At 41.7% G+C, this 21,557-nt stretch overlaps 1 protein-coding gene across 1 annotated transcript; it reads left to right on the top strand.

Moving 5' to 3' along the window:
* Positions 1-3,482: 3,482 nt before the first annotated feature.
* On the top strand, positions 3,483-18,864 carry USP42 (ubiquitin specific peptidase 42). The gene is given in 16 exon segments (XM_086472780.1): positions 3,483-3,711; positions 4,413-4,613; positions 5,839-5,949; positions 6,111-6,213; positions 6,381-6,448; positions 6,619-6,689; positions 7,224-7,306; positions 9,503-9,614; positions 10,022-10,162; positions 10,367-10,467; positions 10,923-11,061; positions 11,742-12,473; positions 12,861-12,949; positions 13,605-15,098; positions 15,584-15,879; positions 18,824-18,864. Coding segments are annotated over 16 exon segments (4,011 nt in total).
* The last annotated feature ends 2,693 nt before the right edge of the window (positions 18,865-21,557 follow it).

Raw genomic sequence — 21,557 nt, forward strand, 5'->3', positions numbered from 1 at the left:
CAGCGGGGGGCCGGGGCGCGGAGCCGAGGTGGGCCCCGGGGCTGCCCCGGCTCCTGGGCGCCGGCGGCTTCGAGCGCGGGTGACGCCACGGACACGGCCGGGCCGAGGAGCGCCCCGCCGGCCCCGGGACGCCGGGCCAGGGGCGCCGGGAGCCGCTCCGGGCTGCGCGCCCCTGCCTGGCTGCCGGCCGAGGGTAAGGCGGGAGTTGGTCTGGCGGCCCCGGGCTCGGTGGCGGCTTCTTGCCGAGCGACAGCGCCGCCGGCGCGGCGGGGGTGTGTGCGGGGCTCTGCTGCGCTTCCTCGGGTCGGCTCCTGCTTTGCCGGGAGCCGCTCTGCGGCGTGGAAGCGCCGCTCGTGGTGCAGAGGGGGGAGCGGGCCGGCTCTGCCGAGCTGCGCTCCGGGAGCTTTCTGCTGCTCCTCCTCGTCGGTCTTGGGCGTGCGGGCTGCTTTGGGCACTCGCCGCTGAACGGGATGGCGTTGCGGTGAGGTAAGGGAGTGACCGCTACTCCCTGGCTAAACGCAGTCTTGCGAACGGGAGCTGGCATGAAATCTCGCCGAGGTGGGATCTGTTGCGCGCAAAGCGGAGGCCGAATGTCCCGCTTTAGATGCCAGTCCTAACTGCGGTGTTTTGCGATGAGGCTGCTGAAAAAATCCGAACGAGGCTGATGCAAAGCTCCAAGTGGGAGGACGGGGACGGTTTTATCAGGGTTCCTTTTCCGTATCGCCCTGGGAAAAGTCTGCCGCGACATCGGCACCGGGAAATAGCCCTCCGTAGGCGTGAGAACGTAAATTTCTGTTCAGCAGTGGTCTAGGGGCTGTGTGTCTGTTGAGCAAGGGGAGAGGAAGAAACATGAGTCTTGATGGTTTTTGTACTTCGTTGTCACAGAGCTGTTATGTCCAAATTAATCATAGAATCATAAGGTTGGAAGAGACCTCTGAGATCACCAAGTCCAACCGTCGACCTAATACCATCATGCCCACTAAAGCATGCCTAGAAGCGCTACTTCTATATGTGTTCTGAACAGCATGTTCCAATGCTTGACAACCGTTTCAGTGAAGAAATTTTTCCTGTCTAATCTAAGCCTCCCCTGGCGCAATTTGAGGTCATTTCCTCCTGTTCTGTGGCTTGTTACTTGGGAGAAGAGACCGACCCCCACCTCGCTACAGCCTCCTCTCAGGTGTTTGTAGAGAGCAATAAGGTCTCCACTGAGCCTCCTCCAGACTAAACAGCCCCAGTTCCCTCAGCCACTCCTCACAGACCTGTTCTCCAGACCCTTCACAAGCTTCGTTGCCCTTCTCTGGACACGCTCCAGCACCTCAGTGTTTTTATTGTAGCAAGGGCCCCAAAACTGCACACCGTACTCGAGGTGCAGCCTCACCAGTGCCGAGTACAGGGGCACGATCACCTCCCTACTCCTGCTGGCCACACTATTGCTGATACAGGCCAGGATGCTGTTGGCCACCTTGGCCATCTGGGCACACTGCTGGCTCATTTTCAGCTGGCTGTCGACCAGCACCCCCAGGTCCTTTCTGGAGCAGCTTTCCAGCCAGTTATCCCCAGCCTGCAGCACTGCATGAGGTGGTTGTGACCCAAGTGCAGCACCTGGCGCTTGGCCTTGTTAAACCTCATAGCATTGGCCTCAGCCCATCGATCCAGCCTGACCAGGTCACTCTGCAGAGCCCTCCTACCCTCAAGCAGACCAACACTCCCACTGCAAAGTTACTGAGGGAGCACATGATCCCCTCATCCAGATCATTTCTAAAGATGTTAAACAGAACTGGCTCCAATACTGAGTGCTGGGGGACACCACTTGTCACCGATATCACATATATAACCACATAAAAATATATAAGTATAATTATATATATATAATATAAATTATGAATTATATTGACACATTTTGAAAAAGTGGTGGATCTGATTTATTCTTGCTAGTGTTGGTATTTCCTGTTGTGTAGTGCTTGATATCTGGTAACATATCACTCAGTTGTCAAAAATAAATGGAGAAATACGTAAGGCGTAACTTGTTGGTCAATATAACGCTCAAGCTTTTCTGTGGTCGTATTCCTCTGCCTTTTACTGCAGACCTGTGTTTGTCGCACAAATATGTTTTAAATGTGTTGCTGAAACACTTTCCGTCGGACAAAGGAGATTGCCACTGGTATTTGCAATTTGAAGACTGGATCTTACCTGAAAATCACTGGGCCCCTGAGCTGTCACATCTTGATCTTCCCAATGGACAAGGATGTCTTGATTTCTCAGGAAAAGGGGAGGGAACTTTCCACTCGAGAACGGAAAATGTGTATATAGAGTGGGTTTTAGGTAAATCTAAAGGGAAAAAGATCTAATGATGGGTTTTGCATCTCATTTGTCTATTGGGAGACCAGAAGTTCTACAGTTTAGGTTCCTTTGTTTAATCTGCCTTAAGTTTTATCAATACCAGTCAAGCTGCGCTATAAATCTGAAACTGGTTTCTGCTTTGTTCTCTCAGTTATTTCAGTATAACGAAGTGGATTATGCTATAACCCCTCAGTTAGGTTTCTAGTTTCCCTAAACTTAAAAAGGCGCAACATCCTGTAGTGAGAGTAGAAAACATTTACCTATAGAAGTTGGTAATTGATGGTGCTAATTGATTCAGCTGCTTACTAGGCACAGACACACTGATGCATATCGAAAGAGGTATCATCTTGAAACATAGTCAGCATTTTAAAAAGGACTTAATATCAGTTATTGCCTTTGTCCTTGAGGGCTGAGGGTTTGTTTTCCTTTCTTTTAAATTCAGCATTTCCTTTTTATAGCTTACATTCCTCTGTTGTTTTCCCAGGGAAAAATCTACAACCTTACCGAAGTAGAACTGAAAAAGATGCTTTTTGGTTCAACGTTTTGGCTGATAGTAAGAGTTGGGTGGAAAATACTACAAGTACTGTTGCCAAAATTGGGTCCCAACAAATGTTTCTTGGAGGGGCAGAAGAAGCCCAGGTGGAAATAAATTTACAAGTGTTTTCTTGCTCTCTTTTCCCAAGATTTCTCAGAGCTGTTTCCCATCCTTTGTGTCTCGGAGGTGTGTGGTTCCCAGCAGTGAAAAGACGGGCCAAACAGCTCCTCCAGGATCTCAACAGGCCAGCACTCGAACGTGTGCCATGGCTCACAGCTCCATCAAAAGAAAATAAAAGCAAGGTTTTCATAACCATAGCAGATTAAAATCCCATGAAAGTGTGAGAAAGGTCATCAGTCACCAACTCCACAGAAGTTAGGAGTAATATTGACACAGTTTGGGTGGAAAATTCTGCATTGTGTGTTTAGGTTTGGGTTGGGTTTTGGGTTGTTATTTTGGTTGGGTTTTTTAATCATTCTTCTCAGCTCTTTAGTTCCTCAAGTTATATCCTTGAGACTAAGTGAGAGGATTTCTCCTTTCCCTTGTGGAACGCTTCTTGATCTTCTTATGTCAACAAGATGTTTTGCCTCTGTTACAGATATGAACCATGACGATAGTAAACAAGCCAAAAGCTTCAAAACCTAAAAAGTCGTCATCGAGGCAATCTGAAAAATCTCAGAAACCCCGGACTAAGAAAATGACATCACGCACCGCAAATTTGGGCCGGGTACCACCCTCGGAAGACTCGAACAAAGTCTCTGTCGACAAGGGGCCTGGAGGTGCCATTTATTGTAGGCCGTCCCAGAAATCTAAGCCTTTTGCACAAAGAGATCTAGGTAAGCGTGTCCTCCCCACTTTTTCTTAAAACCCAAAGAAAAGTAGAAAATGCAGTTCTTATTTGTGGCACTGCTGTAAAGCGGGGCGATGAGGCATAAAGACTTCAGTGGTAGACTTCCACTTTGTGACTCCCCTGAGGCAACCGAAGGGACTGGTGCCGCAAAACTTGGTTTTGTCTGTTTGTCCCTTAGTTTTGATCCCTTTGCAATCAATTGTGGGGAGCATTTTGTAATCCACAGACTTAGCCGGGTCTTTTCTGTTCTGCAGGGAAGAGTACATTTTTGCCATTGCCGTTCAGGGCTTCTGTGATTCCCAGTCTTTGAACGATAAGACTGCTCAGGAAGAGATCCGATATCTATAGAGTGACCTTCTGTGCGAGTTACTTGCGTATTTTTCTGTCGTAGTTCTTGTGTTTGTTACCGTGTAATTGCAAGCGTGTGTTTGTGGTTGTGAAGTTAGGGTAAGGAAAAAGACAGGCATTGAATTAACAATCAGATGACAGGCTAGAGATGGAAAGAAACCGGGCAGAAGTTACTAAAATCAGAGCAAATTCGAGAGGCGGTGTTCAAGCTGTGCGCCGCCCCTTTGTGTGTTTTGCAGGACAGCTGGTTCTTCAGGGTGCTCCTGCAGAATGCTACTTTTAAATACCCTCTTTAAAACAAACCCAACACGTCTCTCTTAAATTGGAATTTTCTTGCAGTTGTTAACGATGGGATTGCACCGCCGCAGATAGTTCTTTTTCCGCCTGAGAAAATCTGCATGGACTGGAAGCAAACGCAGAGCGTTGGAGTTGGATTGCAGAACCTGGGCAATACCTGTTTCCTTAATTCCACCTTACAGTGCTTGACGTACACGCCTCCTCTTGCCAATTACATGCTTTCCCTTGAACACACCCGGTCATGTGAGTACTTCCTGACGTTATTTGAAATCTGTTGGGCAGCTCCGAAGGTGGAAGAGCAACGGGGGTTCTGTGAAGAAAACTCTTGGCTGTCCTATTTCAGCTGCAGTAGCTGGCTTTGAACGTGATCTTCAAGGTCTTTTGCAACCTAAATGATTCTGTGATGCCGTGATTATATTAAGAGGAGGCTCAGAGTAGCATATAAAGTGCACTTGTTGATGTAACACGCCACGGTAAAGCTTCAGAAAAAGCTTGTTTCTCGCTTCACGTCAGTAATGAAGTGCGTTGTAAAGAGAGGCGTTTGGTGAGCGTTTGGGTTTCCTGCTGGTAGAAAGGGGATAAAATTTCGGATGTCGGCGTCGTAGGTTCTTAGTCTTTACAGCCTAGGCAGTCTAACACGCTAATGCATTAATGGTAAATTATGCGTTCACTATTGACCCCTTTTAACAAAAAAACACAAGCCACCCTAGAAAGTTCTATGAGCTAATCTCTTAGGAACTGAAATAGAAATTTGTGTGAGACTGTTTTAAAATTTAGATGGATGTAATTCTAAAAGAAAATTTGTATTTTTTAAACCCTTGAATTTCATTTTTATTCTGGTATTTACTTAAGCCTAGGAGTCTCTCTTCATATCTATATATGTGTATTTTCACAAAGGCACCTTTATGCTTTCTAGTCTGGTATCTTAGTATTTATTCCTAGACATTTAACTGTCTTTTCTCACCATATATAAAAATTGCTTCAGTTAAAGAGTCCAGTTGAAAAAAGGAGGGCAGAGATACTAATACATACATTACTTTAATCATTCTATAATCCCACTGGATTCTCAGCTCTGTGTCATGTCGCTCATGTAACAGCAATGGGCTGAAAATAATACACGTTCTGTCTTAGTGCGGCATCATCAATGTCAATATTGTTTCCTCATGTATTGTGCAGCCTGTGGAGTTCACGTGCCTGTCAGCCTGCAACAAAAATGACATTGCAGCAGTTACTTAGATTTCTCACCTGAAAATGCACTTTAATACAAACTTAGTGGACATTTTTCTTCTCTACAATTCTGCATAATAAATTGTCACAAAACAGTTGGGATATTGACACTGTAGGAAAAGAAATTCTACCATGGAGTGTGGACATTGTACTGATAACGTAAAGATTATTAGTTTTTTAGGGTTTTTTGGTAGCAAAGCGTATTTGACCAGACTGGGATGCTTTCTTTTTCACCCTTCAGGTCACGAGGAAGGATTCTGCATGATGTGCACAATGGAGGCTCACGTTAACCAGGTCCTCTGCTGTTCTGGTAATGCCATCAAACCCACGTCTGTTATCAATGGCCTTAAACGTAAGTCTTTTTGGAGAGTTTTAATTTTGGACATTTCTTTACTTTTTCAAAGACTTGTTTGATACCTATAAAGGATTTGATACTTTAAAGAAGAGAGATGTTAGAAATAGGAGTTTTCTTTCGTTTTAAGTGATAAACACAGTAACTTTCTTATTTATTAGGGATAGGAAAACATTTCCACTTTGGAAGTCAAGAAGATGCGCATGAGTTCTTATGCTTTACCGTTGACGCTTTGCAGAAAGCGTGCCTGAATGGAAGCACTAAGTAAGTATAAACAAATTAACTTTCAGATGTTCTCTAGTCCCTCTTACTCCTTCGTTTACTGTCATAAATGAAAATCGATGTCCTTGGTTTTCGTAAAAAGAAAAGCTGTTTGAAAAGGTCGCTCTGTGCCGTAAATCTTCTGAGGTCTGGTTATTATCTATTTCCAGATTGGACCGATCATCGCAAGCTACCACCCTTATTTATCAAATATTCGGAGGCTATCTGAGATCTCGAGGTACCGCTTAAGTATCTTTCTGTCCTTCGAACTGGTCTGTGTCTTTGTGTCTTTGTGTCTGCCTGTAGTAAAGGAGTTTGTAGTTTGACAAAAGTAAGAGGTATTAATAATTTAAAGTTGCACAGTTGGTCTCCTTCGCGTGTTGTTAAGCATTTGTGTTTTGATTGCAGTGAAGTGCTTAAACTGCAAAGCCGTTTCGGACACGTACGAGCCGTTCCTTGATATTACCTTGGATATAAAGGTAAGAAGTCTTGTGAATAGGGGTCGAGATGGGTAAAGCCTTGCAGAGCTGCCAAAATGAAGTCATGTTACTTAAAAACGTGGGCTGTTGAAACAAAAGAGCTTGGTGGTGCGTGGGAGTGGACTTTGTTCTTCTGTGGAAGCCATGTCAACGGTCTCCATGTTCGCACTGGGAGGAAGCTGAAGAAACCGTAACTGTGTCTACACAGAGGATGATACTATCAGTCCTTCTCGGTTATTCTACCTCCCTGTACATCTGTTGTTAGACTGAAGGGTTGATTGTTCTCACAACTGATGCCAAAGCGTACCACAGATGCTGTCCGTGGCCTTGCAAACGCTTTTCATTTGGAAGTAGAATCATTTTTCAGATGAGGCAAATGCTCAGCGTACTCTGTTTCGGCCTCCTTCACAGTGTTTGCTGGTTCACAGTAGGTCACTTGAGCGTGAATGAGCAAGGTTCTCTCCTAAACTACTAGTAAATGTTTGCAACTTTGCCTGTCCAGTGACTTAGTGCTCTACTTTCTTACTCATCCAGGCGGTAACATCTGTCACCAAAGCGCTGGAACAATTTGTAAAACCAGAACAGCTGGATGGTGAGAATAGCTACAAGTGTAGCAAGTAAGATTATTGCTAATTATATCTTAATACAAGATACGTGTTTAATGTATGGCATGGCTTTAGAGCATAAGTTATCTTTTGACTTCCTTTGTTTAGAACGAAGATAGTGACTGCTCTCTGTTGTTCTTTCATTTAGTTTTGTTTATACAGCTAAGAGCGAAATTATTCAAAGCTTGGATAATAATATATTTGTTTCTATGCGAGCAGTTTGTGTGTTTGTGTTTGAATATTTGGAAATATATTACAAGAATTGTGGACATTAGCTCACATTAGACTTTTATTCCTAGTGTCGTCTACGCTGGGGCTTGTCAGCCTTCACGAGTGTGAAGTTGCACACTGAAATGTTCATATGGCCAGAAGTTAAAAGGCGTGTCTGATAACTAGCGGTGAGCTGAAGCAGGGAGCTATGGACAGTGATTTGGGGTGGGAGGCAACATCAGCTTCCTGAAAGTCCTAGTGTTCTCTGTGAAAGAAAGTGAGATTGGATCTCAGTGAATGCAAACAGACCTGGTGATAATTAACACTAACAACCTCTGCTGGCTCATTGAGCAATGTCTTGTGCAGTTCTTGAATTGTAAAACCTCTGGGCTACTGCTGTCCGAAATGAGCCGCCCTAAACCTGACCTATGCTTAGTGAAAGCACATGGAGTTAAGATGTCCTATATGCTGATCAATGTGTAAATTGTTTTATGTATGTAAGAGCATTCAACATTTGTGTAAGATATTTTGGCAAAACAAGTTGTTATTCAAAGATAAACTCAGAAAAACAAAGACCGCCAGGCTCGGTTCTGTAACATTCTCGTCTGATCCTTCCAGATGAAAAATGCAATACCTGCTTTTTGTTGTTGGAAGACTATAAGTTAATTAGTACATTTGAATGCAGATGTTGGATAAAGAGCATCCAATAGGCTATTACAGCAATTTAATCCCAGGTTCATTTTAGTCTGTGGAGCCTAGCAAACATGTAATGTATGAAGAATTCTCAGATTACGGCTGAGGAAGAGCAAGATAACTGTAATAAGCACCTCATCTGAATTGCATGATCCTTCATAATGTGGGGTGTGATCAGTTTAGTCATACATAAAATCAGAAGTTTCAGGCTTCTTGTGAGTTTTAAAAGAAAGGTTTAGCATATGTATCTTTTCTGTTCCTGGTAAATTGTTCTATTACTCTTAAGTTTTTCCTAATTCATATTTTCGTTTTCTACTATGATTTTTCTAATAAGGGTTACTGCCTCAAAACTTTGTATATAGTTACAAGTTCCATAGAATTTTATGAAACGCCTTCTTTTTTTTTTTTTTTGGCTTATTCTGAGTGGGTCTCTTTTTTTTATTCATAGGCATTCTCCATCAGTTTGGAATTCTCTGCCTTGTATTTCGACATCAGAATTTGAAAAGAGGCTATTTAATTCTTTCTATTTGTTAACTATCAACAGTATTTTTCTTCATATGTAAACTGGCATATTTCAGGTTTTCTCTGTGCTAGTGTTGAATTTCACAGCTTACTCTGTGTGTCCTGCCTTTGAGTGTGCAATGCAACAAACTCTCAATGAACAACTTGAAGAACTGCACATGGTTTCAGTGTCTTTCAAGTGACATGAAGACTTAAAACTACCCAGTGTCTCCCTCCTGCAGAATGACTATTTCTTTCCAGTGAATTTTTTACGTTGATACATGATCCATCTTGGAAATTATTTGCATTTTCTAGTCCTGAGCACTGAGGAAGTGGAACTCTTGTTCCATTTTTAATATTGGCATTCCTGCAGAAAGTTGAAAGCATGTATCCAGGGCATATGTTCAAAACAGCCACTTTGGTATAACAAGAAACGGTACCTTGCCTTACATTCTGGTGATGTGATCTAGCAAGAGATTCCTGGTCCTGCTTCGTGCCGAGTTGTTGGGAAGCCTTACCTTTTTGGTGTAACAAAGATACATGTTCAGGCGTTTGTTTGGCTATCAAAAGATGATGTTCTAAATCCTTTATTCTTTGTTCTGTAGAGCTGTCTTCTTATATCCTGCTATCTTCTCTCTATTAACAAACCTGAAATGCAGTGTATGGATTAATGAAAAGAAAAAACGTATTATGCAAGTAAATATCATTCAAATAGCATAAGCATGTGTGAGAGATGAAAAGTTGTTTGGCGTTTGGGAGGGAGAAGAATATGCTGTTAAACATTTGTCTGTGCTTGTTTTTAAGGTGTAAAAAGATGGTTCCAGCTTCAAAGAGATATACAATACACCGTTCATCCAATGTTCTTACGATATCACTGAAAAGATTTGCAAATTTCACAGGCGGAAAGATCAACAAGGTATATTTACAGCTGTAGTGCAACTTTATCTTCTTGAAATGGGAGATTTCCAAACTATGAATATGCATTTAAAAGTTGTTATGTTTGCAGGCAATATCTGTAGACTAGTGAGTATAGTCTGAGAAAAGTCTATACAACCACTGTGGGTTCTTATCTCTTCTTTTTTTTTTAATGATGATAAAGTTCCTGTGTGATCGTAAGAATATACCTTACTCTTAAAGAGCTAATTCCTTAAAAACCAGTTCTCTGCAACTTAAATTATTCAATGTTGTTTATAAGAACAAGTAGTTTTGAACGAATCAAAAATATATTCGTATAATCCTTGTCTATGTTTTTAGAAGTGTTTTACCCAGGGTATTCCATGAAGTATTTCAGGATAACTTTAACTCTTCTTGGTCTGTGTTTAGGATGTAAAATACCCTGAATATTTGGATCTGCGAGCGTATATGTCCCAATCTATCGGAGAACCACTCGTCTACGCTTTATACGCAGTTCTGGTCCACAATGGTTTCAACTGCAACGCGGGGCACTATCTCTGCTTTATAAAGGTAGATACCAGCTTGATTTCTAACGAGGTGAAATCTGGGCTGGCATAGAAGTTAAAATGTTACTGGTAACCCCTGTTTTTATGGGAAAAGGTTGCCTTATATGTTTTGCTTGATTTGTTTTGGTACGTTTTGTTCTGTAGCGTTCTGTGATGTCATTTGGAAAAGGTGCCGTTCCTCTAGAGGTATCACTGTCTTTATTTGCAGGCTGGTAACGGACTGTGGTATAGAATGAACGATGCCTCGGTAGACCTTGCCGACATCAAAACTGTTCTTAATCAGCAAGCTTATGTCCTTTTTTATATCAGGTAATAACAAACACTCCGTGTGTTCAGAATACATTTACTTTCCTGTTGCTGATATTTTTCCTTGTTTCGAGTGCTTTTCCTTCTGTCCTAGGAAAAGCTTACTCTTTGTGTAATTCAGTTCTGCCTAAGCTGGAATTCCCCGTGTCGCTTATTGCCTTTCATTGCTCGGCCTCCAGCTGCTGCGCTTGCGTACATTGCTGTCTATCTGCTTGCTGTAGCTGGGCAGTTTACAGAAGAGGGGAAATCAAGGCCATAGACAGGATGAGTTATTGCTCTGAAAAGGACGGTCATTGTAGGAAGACCATGCTCTGATTTTCAGGTGGTTGTCTCGCTTAAGTCTCCGTATACGTCTTCTGTGTCCTATAAACTGTTCCTGTGAAATGATAGGATGGGGTTTAATGCAAGAAGAGGCCTAAAGACAAACTTTAAACTAAGATTACTGCTCTTTTCCCAAGGCGGTATGATTTGACGCTCGGAGAACGTGCTTTTTACTTACCAGCACCGTCTTATCCCCGTTCATTCCTTGGTCAGCGGGGGGCTAATAGTAAGCAGGCTGGATTTATGGGACCACGACTTCCGCCTCATATGATTAAGGTAATTTGAGGGGGTAGGTAACGGCAACAGATGGATGGTGGGTTTTGGGTTTGATTTTTGGTTTGTTTTTTTCTTTTGTTGTTTTTTAGCATCTGAGTGTTACTTTCCTTTCCACACTACAGCTTTCTTCACAGCCCTCACGCTACAGCCAGCATTACTCAAAACAGTGGCTAATCCGAAATTGTGCAGCCATGCTACTTCGTTACTTTATACTTCCAACTCAGCTTCTAAAGCACTGAGAGCTACCCTCTTGAGACAATTTAAGTAGTCTGTTAATGCTTAAATAATTAAAAAAAAAGTAAAGATTTTTTTCCCTTCTATCAGTGTCACTTCAGCTGAGACAGTGCAAACAAATTGTCTTGTTTGTGAGTACCAGAAGAATTATTCTAGTGTTTCTGGGGAATGTTTGAAGGTGAAAATATTTGGGAATAGCTTTAGCGAATGTTAAGTTATTTGAGTGGGTTTCAAAAATAATGCTCATTTGATACCAATATGCAGTAAAGCAAAAGCAGGATTAAACATGCGTGTTGGACTTGCATTTATATTTGAAGGGGGGGGATGTTTCTTCTTGTTAGTGTTGAGGCAACTTGTAGAACGATTAGGAGAATTCCGTGTTTTAAAACTTTAAATGCTGTATATTTGCACATATCCATCTTCCAATCTCTTCTTTTTAAATACAGAATTCAAGTCGTTTAAATGGAAATGGACCCCTAAAAGAGGATCCAAATACCGTTGGTGTCACCCTAAAAAGGCCATCTTCAGCTCCACCAACAGCTCGGGTTCAAAACTGGGCCATTACCAGGCCTTCAATTACGGATCCATCAAAAAACCAGAAGATCACTATCAGTATTCATAACAAATTGCCTGCGCGCCAGACTGTGTCACAACATGACGGTCTTTGCAGTGCTGCGGAGGATGAGGATCTAAGCAAGCCTGTTCCTTCCTCCACAATTACAAATTCTTCTGCAGCAGAGTCTACCTCAAATGCATCTACGATGTCAGTTGCAACTAACGTTTCCAAACAGGAAGTTCCTGAAGAAATCTTTGTTGAGCCAGCAGTGAATGGAAACCCTAATCGCAGCTCTGACAATGCAGTCCCTTACGGTGCAGCATCTTCAGGAAAATCGGAGGAGTCGAAGGGCTTGTTTAAAAGGAATTGCAACATTTTATCTTCTCATGGAATTTTGATTGGAAAGGTTGTCCATACATTGCAGAATTCCTGTTCTCCCTGTCCAAATGCTGAAGAAGAAAGATCCCAGCATGAGCTGCCAAGAAACGATTCCCTAAATGGTGCTATTAGTTTAGAGAATGAATCTAAAGAAAACGGACTGAAACTTGATGATTCCACTTGCCAAGTCCAACCCGTTCAACCTGAGATTTTCTTTTCTAAAACAAACGGATTGCGTGAATCTGTGAGTTACATTTGTTCCCTCTAGAATTTCTCGCCTATGATGTATTCGGAAGCATTATAATGTTCCTAATTCATGTGAAATTCCAAGAAAACACGCAGCACAAAGCACATGATAACGCTTTGTGCTCTCATCCCATTAGAATCTGCAGAGCTGAGCTGGTGCACGAGAACATGTCAGCTGGAGAGGAGTTCAGCTGAGAGAATACTTCATAATTTTCATAAATATATTGGGGGGGGGGGGTGTCAGTGGGGTGATGTGTAAAATGGGGAAAATGCATATCACTCAAAGTAATCTTGTTTAACATCTAAGGTAGACATTTTGTAAACAGTCGTTTTCTACTAATGTGAGTATTTCTCCTGTCTCTTAACGTCTACATTTTAATTGTAGATGCCTAGACCTTTGTCACCGGTTCCTCAAGAAATAATCTTAGAATCACTCACGTACAGCCAGTTGAACAGCTTGTCAGAGGAAATCAGGTAAAACGAGCGCACTCTGATTAAAACGAGATTTCATACTAGTTTATCACTGTTTTACCTGCCTACTAATACTATTTAATTGAAAGATGTAAATCAGTGTAGAGCATTCCACGCTGTACATCCAGTGTTGCAAACATCAGCATTGAGCATATAGTATTCTGATATCAGATACAGGCGAATGCCTCTTGGAAAACTTTCATTTCTTCATGGAAAGTTTTTCCTTTTTTTTTTCTCCATAGTCCGGAATACTTTTTCTGTTGTGCTTTCCCTTTTTTTCCATCCTAGGATGTGGGAATGTAAATGCCCACCGTCTGGTCTCCCATTTTGGGGAGAGAGGGAAATCCATGTCTGTACTTTTTTTCTAGTCAGGGGGAGAGCAAATATAGTGGGTTTGGCTCTTGATGTGATTCAGAGCAGCAAGCAGAGGAAGACAGGTATTCTGGGTGTGGTTTTTTTTAGTGCAATACTTGCAGAATCAAGAGAAGAGAAACACCTTTTCTGGGAGCCGAGGAAGGTGTAAGAATAGGTTTCTAAAGGGAATGTCTTTCAGAGTTTTCCGGTAGCCAGCAATTTTTTAACTTAAGGGATTTTACTCCTAACGTTCATCTTTTAGATGGACTTTTTCAAGTGAAAAACCTATTTTTATTTTGTGCAGCATCCCTGGACCTCAGAAATCTTCTGAGAATGAGGCTCTTATGGAAACTGTAGTGATTGAAGCACTGTTTGCCTATGAAGAATCCAGGAAGGTTCCTTCCAACTTTAGCTGTGAGGTTGAGAATCTTTTTACTCCATCAGATTCTGAAGCCATGTCTACCAAAGAAGAAGTTGCTGAAAGTATTATAAAAAAAGCTGATAATGCACATCCCAATATCAATGGTCAGCACAAGGTCAGGAAAAAATCCTTGGATACCGAGGATGAATTCCTTGGGCAGTGTGAGTCTGAAGACAGCAGAGACAAAGACAAACCAAGAAGATCAAAAGAACATGAACTCATTTCCAACGAAAAACCTTTGAACATCGAAGGGTCCCCTGAGTGTGAGGAGAAATTAGGGCCAACTTCCTCTATAAAGTCTGACACTGAATGTAGTTCTAAAAAACTTGCATCTCTAGATATTACAGATAAATGCCAAGATACAAAGGACATTTCTAATAACTACGTAGAGGTACCACCTGTTAATGACTCTTCTATTACGAAGCTGGATAAAGTTCTGGAGAGTCAATTTTCTAGAGAAAATGAGGGACTGAATAATAAAAAATGTGAAGAAGATAAACATAGGAAAAAAGATAAGAAAAAAATCTATGACTCTAAAAAAAGTGACAAAGAGCACTACCGAAAGAAGAGAGAAAACTCAGACACTGAAGAGAAGGAGAAGCAAAGCAGAAGCAAACCAGATGATCATTCCCACAAAAGGAGGTGCTCTCGCAGTGTGGAAACAAATAAGCAAAATCGTCATAAGCAGGAGTATTGCAGTGAAAGCAAGTACAGATCTTCCCATAATGAAAGAAACAGTCCAAATAATGGCAAAAGCTCAGGAAAATATTCTCGTTACAGATCCCGAAGCAGAGAAAGAACAGAACAAGACAGGAATAGGTATTATCATTACAAAGGAGAGAGAACTTGGAGCAGAGAAAGATACTATCAAGATGAACCATGGAGATGGGAAAAATGCAGGTACTACAATGATTATTACCCCTCTCATGGAACAAGAGATGGTAGAGAGAGAAAGTCCTTTTATTGTGATAAAGACTTTGACAAACCGAATCAAGCTTACAACAGATCATATAAGGATTATCATTGCAAAAGCAGATGGCCTCACAACACGCTGTCTAGAGAGGAAGATGTACATCACTTGAGCAGCCACAGAGCGATCGTACATCATTGTTCTGTACCTCAGCAGCAATCTGAAAAATATTCTCGTGAAAGACATGCATTTCCACCTGTGTCAGATCATTCAAATTTTGAGGACTCTTCCCGAGAAAATGAAAAAGAAAAAATAAGAAATAGCAAAAGAAACTATAACCACACAGAAGGAAGTGAAAGTGAAGTAGAAAAGAAATGTCGAAAGATAGATGACCAAAGAATGAAAAAATATAAGAAGGTCAAGAAGAAAAAGAAGTCCAAAGATAAACATCGAGAGAAGTATTACAAGTAAGAAAGGATTCCGGCATAATAAACAATTTTTTTCCGAATACTTTTCTGGGTGTTTCTCATGTCTGCCTCTCTTTCACTGTTTCTAAGTTATTTGTAGGGCATAAGCTGGCTGGGGATCGTGTCATTAGGTTGGTCAAGTGAAGACAGGAACGGTGTTGCTGAGCTGTGTTAGAACACTAGGTCTGGACCGCGTAGTTAGAATCGCATCTGCACACCGTTCCCGATGAGGTTACAACAGTTATTTCTTTTTAATTCCACATGTTCCACATCTAGCCCCTGTTAAGGATTTGCGTACAAACCAGGACCTCTTGTCCTTCAATCGAAGGGCTTAAGTTGGCTGCATCTAAGGTAAGTTAGGTGTGCAGAAATTACCACAAAATAGCTGACACATTGCAAGTCGTCACCTGTGGTAAAACAATGTTTCATGTATGCATCAAGTGCCAGATCTGTTTTTCTATTTTTAACTTGCGTATTTCCTTCAGACTTTATGATTTGGATTTCTCTGTGCTCCGCTTTGACAATGACAATCGCAAACCTAAGAAAAAGAAGAAAAAGAAGAAACACATCAGGAAAGTGAAAGGCTTCTTGGAATATTTAGATCCTCGTTTCCAGAAGAAAACGCGGGAGAAGAAGGAAGAATCCTGTCCTCCGGGCAGCTATTTATGTGAGCAATACAGAAACCAGGGCAGTAAACGACCCTGCAAGGAAGGGCAGCCTTCTGGGACAAGCGAAAGCAAGAAATGATGCAGCTGCGTCCCATCCGACACGTATGTTAAAGGTAAGGGGCCACAGGACGTTTGCAGGACTCCTTTTTATTCACGTAGACGCTATTCTTGAAAACAACCTTTAGATGCTTGTTTGATGAAATCTCTGCTTTCTGTCATGGCCTCCAAACAGTCTGCATGAATATAAGAACAAGTTGACAGGCTACGGTGGGGTTTTCCCATTTTGAAGTGACCGCTAGGAAAGGAAGTCCGAAATAGAAGTGCAAAGGTGTTGAAGGGCCAGTCATTTTAATTGGATCTGATGGTTCAGTGGGGAACGAGTGGGAGAGCTGCAAGATGCCTTATTAAATTCAGTCCAACTAACTAGGGGAAAATAAAGCTTGGGCAGCTGTATCTCGGAAAAGAATCTAGTAGGTAAACGGGGGAGGTTCAGTAGTCGAGATGGAAGATGCTGACACGAGACTTCCAGGCTAGTAACGCTGCAGTGAAACACAGTCTGCCTAAGCGAGACTGCCAGAGTAATTGGTTCGCATAGAATACCACGTTCAGCTCGTTCATAACACAGAAACAGTGCTGACTGCTCATTCAGAGTAACATATGTTGGTGGTAATACTGGGATATTGTGAGTTCAGATGTAGGTCTGCCTTCTCCTAAGTGCAGTTGTTAGCCCTCCAGAGGGCGCTTTGCAATTTAGCACCTGGATAGTATGTGAAATTCCTGCTATTGTTCTAGTTATTTGTGGGTTTTTTCTGCTAGTATAGGCTTCTTCTTTTGTTTCTGGGAAACAAAAAAAAATGTTTCCCAGTTTTTCATACTAAAACGAGCAAGTTGAGTGCTTTCTGAAGGAAAAGCTAAACACAAACTTGAGTGCCTGACTGAATTTACACCAAACTCTCTGCTGTTGCTTGTCGTAGTCCTGACGTGGGCTTTTGGTAGACGGCATGGTTTAAATGAACCAGCTCTAGAATTATGCCATGAAGAAAGTTGCACACTGCAACAAATTCAATATCTAAAGTCAAATTCCCCATGATTTTTTTCTGAACACAGGTGTTTATAAAGATAAAACTTGCTGAAATGCCCATTACGTAACATAAAGCCAGTCCCAGTTACTCAGATATTTTAATAAACAAACACCACCCCCAGCACCCACACCAATCTATTTGACTCTCTAGAGAACTAAATTGATCCTGGAAGAAGAGAGCTCGCTATCCAAAAGCAAGATTTATTTTTAAATTTTCTACATTGTATACCTACCCACAATTTAAGAATTGGGTTAATAGTCAGTGACAATCCTGTTCATTGATAGCCTGGGGTCGAAAGTGTCATTCTGGCACAGAAAACAAAAGAGTTCATTTTCTTGCATTACAGCTGAATGCGTTTCACAATTTGGAGAAACCTAATCTTGGAAGGAATTGTAATTCTCAAAGACTTGGTGTGGTTTCCACATTGAGGTCAATTGCCATAGTCAGTAGATTCTTGCACCGACAAGTTTGCCTAAAGCGCATTTGTGGAAAAACGACAATGGTACTTTAGGACATGGGCAACCGAGAGTTTCATTCTGAAAATATAGTATGGAGGGAGAGCAGATTGTTTACACGTTCTTCTTGTAAAACTGAATATGACCCTTGTCTCCTTAACAGTGAAGATTTCAGGAGGACTGAACTGAGGTCTTGCGAATGCTATTATTGGAAAAATAGACTTTTTAACGATACTACTGTCAAAATAACCCTTATGGCACTGAAAGAGTCTCTGCTCTAACTGACAAGCCAGGAACCAAACAGAAGAAAATGCGTCTGCTCTAATACTCGTTTGGCTTGGGTGAATTCTTCTGCCAGCAGATGGCCAACTCGTTTTTGTTCTAAACCAGTCAAAAGCGTAGTGACAGTAGATGTCTTGCATCTCGTTGCGCAAGTCAGGGGCATTACGATTACGGGGCTGCGTAGGTGAAAGATGTACGATGACAGCACCCCTCATTGATACGCTGCTTGCAACGCAAGTGGGATATGAGGGCTGTGAAAGGCAATTTTTTTAAGTCTTGAGAAGTTTAGTATTTCGTCAAGTCCGTGGGTGTTCATTAGCTTCATCTTGCGGAAGGTCAATCTTTGCGGAAGATCAATCTTCTTTTAAAAAACGGGCCTCAAGTAGAGTTTTCTGAATGGCGGGATCGAGTCTCAAAAAAGGCCGCTTGGGCAGTGTGTTTTCAGGAGTACTGAACCTCTCCAACAAGCTAGGGACAGACTAGAAAGCACTGAAAAGGAATGGTGAAGTTGTGCCTTTTCACCAGGACTGATGTCACTTTGACTAAATAAATAGTGGTGTCCCCCAGGGCTCAGTATTGGGACCGGTCTTGTTTAACATCTTTATTGATGACCTGGCCGAGGGGATCGAGTGCTCCCTCAGTAAGTTTGCAGATGACACTAAATTGGGTGGGAGTGTTGATCTGCTTGAGGGTAGGAGGGCTCTGCAGAAGGACCTGGACAGGCTGGATCGATGGGCTGAGGCCAATGCTGTGAGGTTTAACAAGGCCCAGTTAAGTTTCCATTTTTTCAGAAAAATCCAGATCAGATGGGAGAAGGAGCAGCTTTAGAGCCGTTGATTTCCTACATTGCTACATGTTCTCTCCAGCAAGGTTCCAAAGGCTCCTGTTTCCGTGGGTAGGATTTGGTCAGCTTGACCAAAAGATTGTTAGTAAACCAGGGGACGGGTCTAGGCAAAACATCAACTAAATGTAATTTACCCAAGGTCTACGATTTGCTATTAGAGCAGGTAGCTTTGACCTGATAATCTGTACTGTTCACTGATCTTAGCACAGAGCTGAGGTGCAGTCAGTTTAGATGCGAGGAGGCCGCATTCTCGAGTCAGCTGGACCCTGTGGTCACAGAGCAGATGGAGCTGTGTGCGGGTTTGAGACTTCTCCTTCAGAAATCAAACCACTGAGACACAGTTTTATGTTGAATGTCACAACAGGGAGTGACATTGCTTCCTTTTGTCTTTCAGATGCGGAGCTCACTGAAGGAAGCCTTCCAGATTCCAACTAAACCTACCGTGAAACCCGACAACTTCTTACCATCAAACCCAATATTACCAATATTGACCATCAAAACGTAAAATGTATGATCAAAACAATTGCCATCAAGACAAAATCCAGTCATAAGTGGTGCTTAACATTTCTGTACAGAATTTTACCATGAAAGAACTTTTTTTTAGTTTTTAACTTGAGACTTTCTTTTTTTAAACTATACTTCTAATCCAAAAGGGTGGAAACTTTTTACAACTGCTGAACATTGTAAATTACCACACAAATATCTCACTGATGTGAGACGATGCCCTGGAATAGACCATCTCAAATGCTGCTTAATTACAGACTCAGGTTGACTCGATGTTATTCATGTAATGTTACTCCAAGTTAGACATCTGGTGCAAGAGCGACCAGGAAGTATAACAATTGCAACTGACGGTCTGTATATTTAATTTAAAGACTTATTTAAAATTTCACAAGCTCTGAAATAACTAGAGTTTTGCAGGAGCTTCATCTTTTTTTCTGTGATGTCCGGCACTAGAAACTCATTTACTTCACATTTGAGTTATATTCAAGATCTGAAGAAAATCTTCTGCTTTTCGACATTGTGAAACAAGGAATATGCAGTTCTGAATGTATCTCTCAAGACTCTTTGTATACTCTTCCATATGTTTTTATTACATTTTCTTAATATACTGTCACTTGTCTTAAGTCTCGGTTGTCTGTTTTGTCTCTCTAAAGTGTCTAGTTACAGACAAATTCATACTGTGATTTTTATTTTTATTACAAAATGCTATCAAACTGTGATGCACTTATATTCACTGGTCCTGCATCAGGAGATGAGTGGGGAACCTGTATTAAATACAGTTCGTCTGAATAATCTGTCTGGTTTATACAAGCTGTGTTGTTCAGAGATGTCTAAAGTTTGATCTTTGTTTTTTTAAAGATAAAAAGCACTTGCCCCACTGTAAATATAGAGCATGTAAAATTTATATAGTATATAAATACAGCAAAGCTAAAATGGAGTTTTACGTGAGTTTTACTGGAGTTCTTTAACATGCAGCGTGTCATGTGAATTGACAGCTTGCAGCGTGTGTTTGATGCTCAAGAAATCAGACCTTCCTTTCAGTGGTAGGCGACAAGATGCTGTCGGTGTGACCCAGAGAAGATAAGTTAACTCGGGACTTCAGCTGCCTAGACAAGGCTGCAGAAGGCTTTCTCCTTTGAAGGTAAAAGCTTCCGAAACCAGGCAACAGGTTGGAAGCTCAGCAGTACCTTTATACTGGGTGCGACACTGAAGGAAAAAAAGGAGCAAGGTTAATGTTCCTCTAAATAGGTAAAGTCCTGTTTTGGCACATGGAGAACACCTTGATTCCCAACCGTAAGTGTACCCTGCAAAATGTTCCTATGGCAACAGTTATGTGAAGTTACATAAAGTAACGTGACAAAGAAACCACACACCTTTCCTGTATGCGGCTCTCTTTTCCTCTGGCTCCAAGATTTGGTGTGTTGTGTTTTGTCTGATGAATGACTCCAGCAGAAGTGGATGAAAGGAGTTTCAATGTTGACTGCGATACCTCCATGAAGAGCTCCAGAAGCAACAGCTGCCTGAGGTAGCCAATAAGCAGTGAGTGGAGGGAGGGCAGTTTGTGGCAGCTTCAGGGTAGAGCTCTGGAGAAGCAGGCTGGGCAACTGCAAGTCTAATTCCCTTGCTTGAAGAGCAGAGATCCCATTTCCCCCTGCCCCTTGCCTATATTTGCCTCAAACTCAGGGAAGGGAAGTGACAAAGGACCTCCTTAAGTTAGGGTGGCTCTTGAAGGAAACCAGCTCTTAATGGAATAACACTGAGAGTTGTCTTGCAGTTGCAGGTATTTCTATCTGAAAATGTAAACCTGATAATTTAAATCAGTGTGCCTAAAGGTAGAGAAAAGAGGCCTTTTACTTACAAGAGCAGTTATAACGCGTGCTGTAAAACTGAACCTTAATCTCTTAAAAATCCCCAAACACCCAGCAATTGCCTCCCATGTATTCTCAGTAAATGAGGTGCTGTACAATAGTAGAGTTTCACACTTTATTTTTGTGAAAGTCTCCAGATTTAAGCAACAGGTCTTAATGATAAATGAAAACGTTAATATTGCAGTGGATTTACATAGAACATCACATTTTTAACAATGATTGATACAGAGTATTTGACATGCAAATCACTTGTGTAACACCAAGTAGTACTCATATCAATACATATCTGTACAGTATTTACATTTTATATTTAAACTCTAGCTAGAAACATTTTCCAAGAAAATATAGAAATGAAACTGGTAAGCCACAAGTCCTAATTTGTAGCATTTGGTCTACAACAGACCTAGCTTTTCCAGCAAGCCTATCTACAGAGATATGTAATAAATCTTAAAAATATGCATTGTTTTTGTATACGAAGCATTATAAATGCTGCTCAGTTTACAAAGGTTGTTTTGTACCAGTTCAAAATGTTAAGCGACATAGAGCTTATTTTGTCAGAATATTGTAAAATTTAAGTCAGTCCAGCTGAGCTTAAGTATTCTATACTGGTCTCTCCCTAGATTGCACTGGCAACGTGGCTGATGCGAGTGGCCCAACGGTTTGGACGTTGAGCCAAGCCACGCAGGCAGCACGAGCAGCAGTGGCTCTCGCTGGCCCCTCTGGCTGTGAAGGGCGAGGTTAAAAGCAAAGAGCTGA

Source organism: Leptosomus discolor, chromosome 14 (genome assembly GCF_034619465.1).
Source record: "Leptosomus discolor isolate bLepDis1 chromosome 14, bLepDis1.hap2, whole genome shotgun sequence".
In the NCBI taxonomy this organism is placed as follows: domain Eukaryota; kingdom Metazoa; phylum Chordata; class Aves; order Leptosomiformes; family Leptosomidae; genus Leptosomus; species Leptosomus discolor.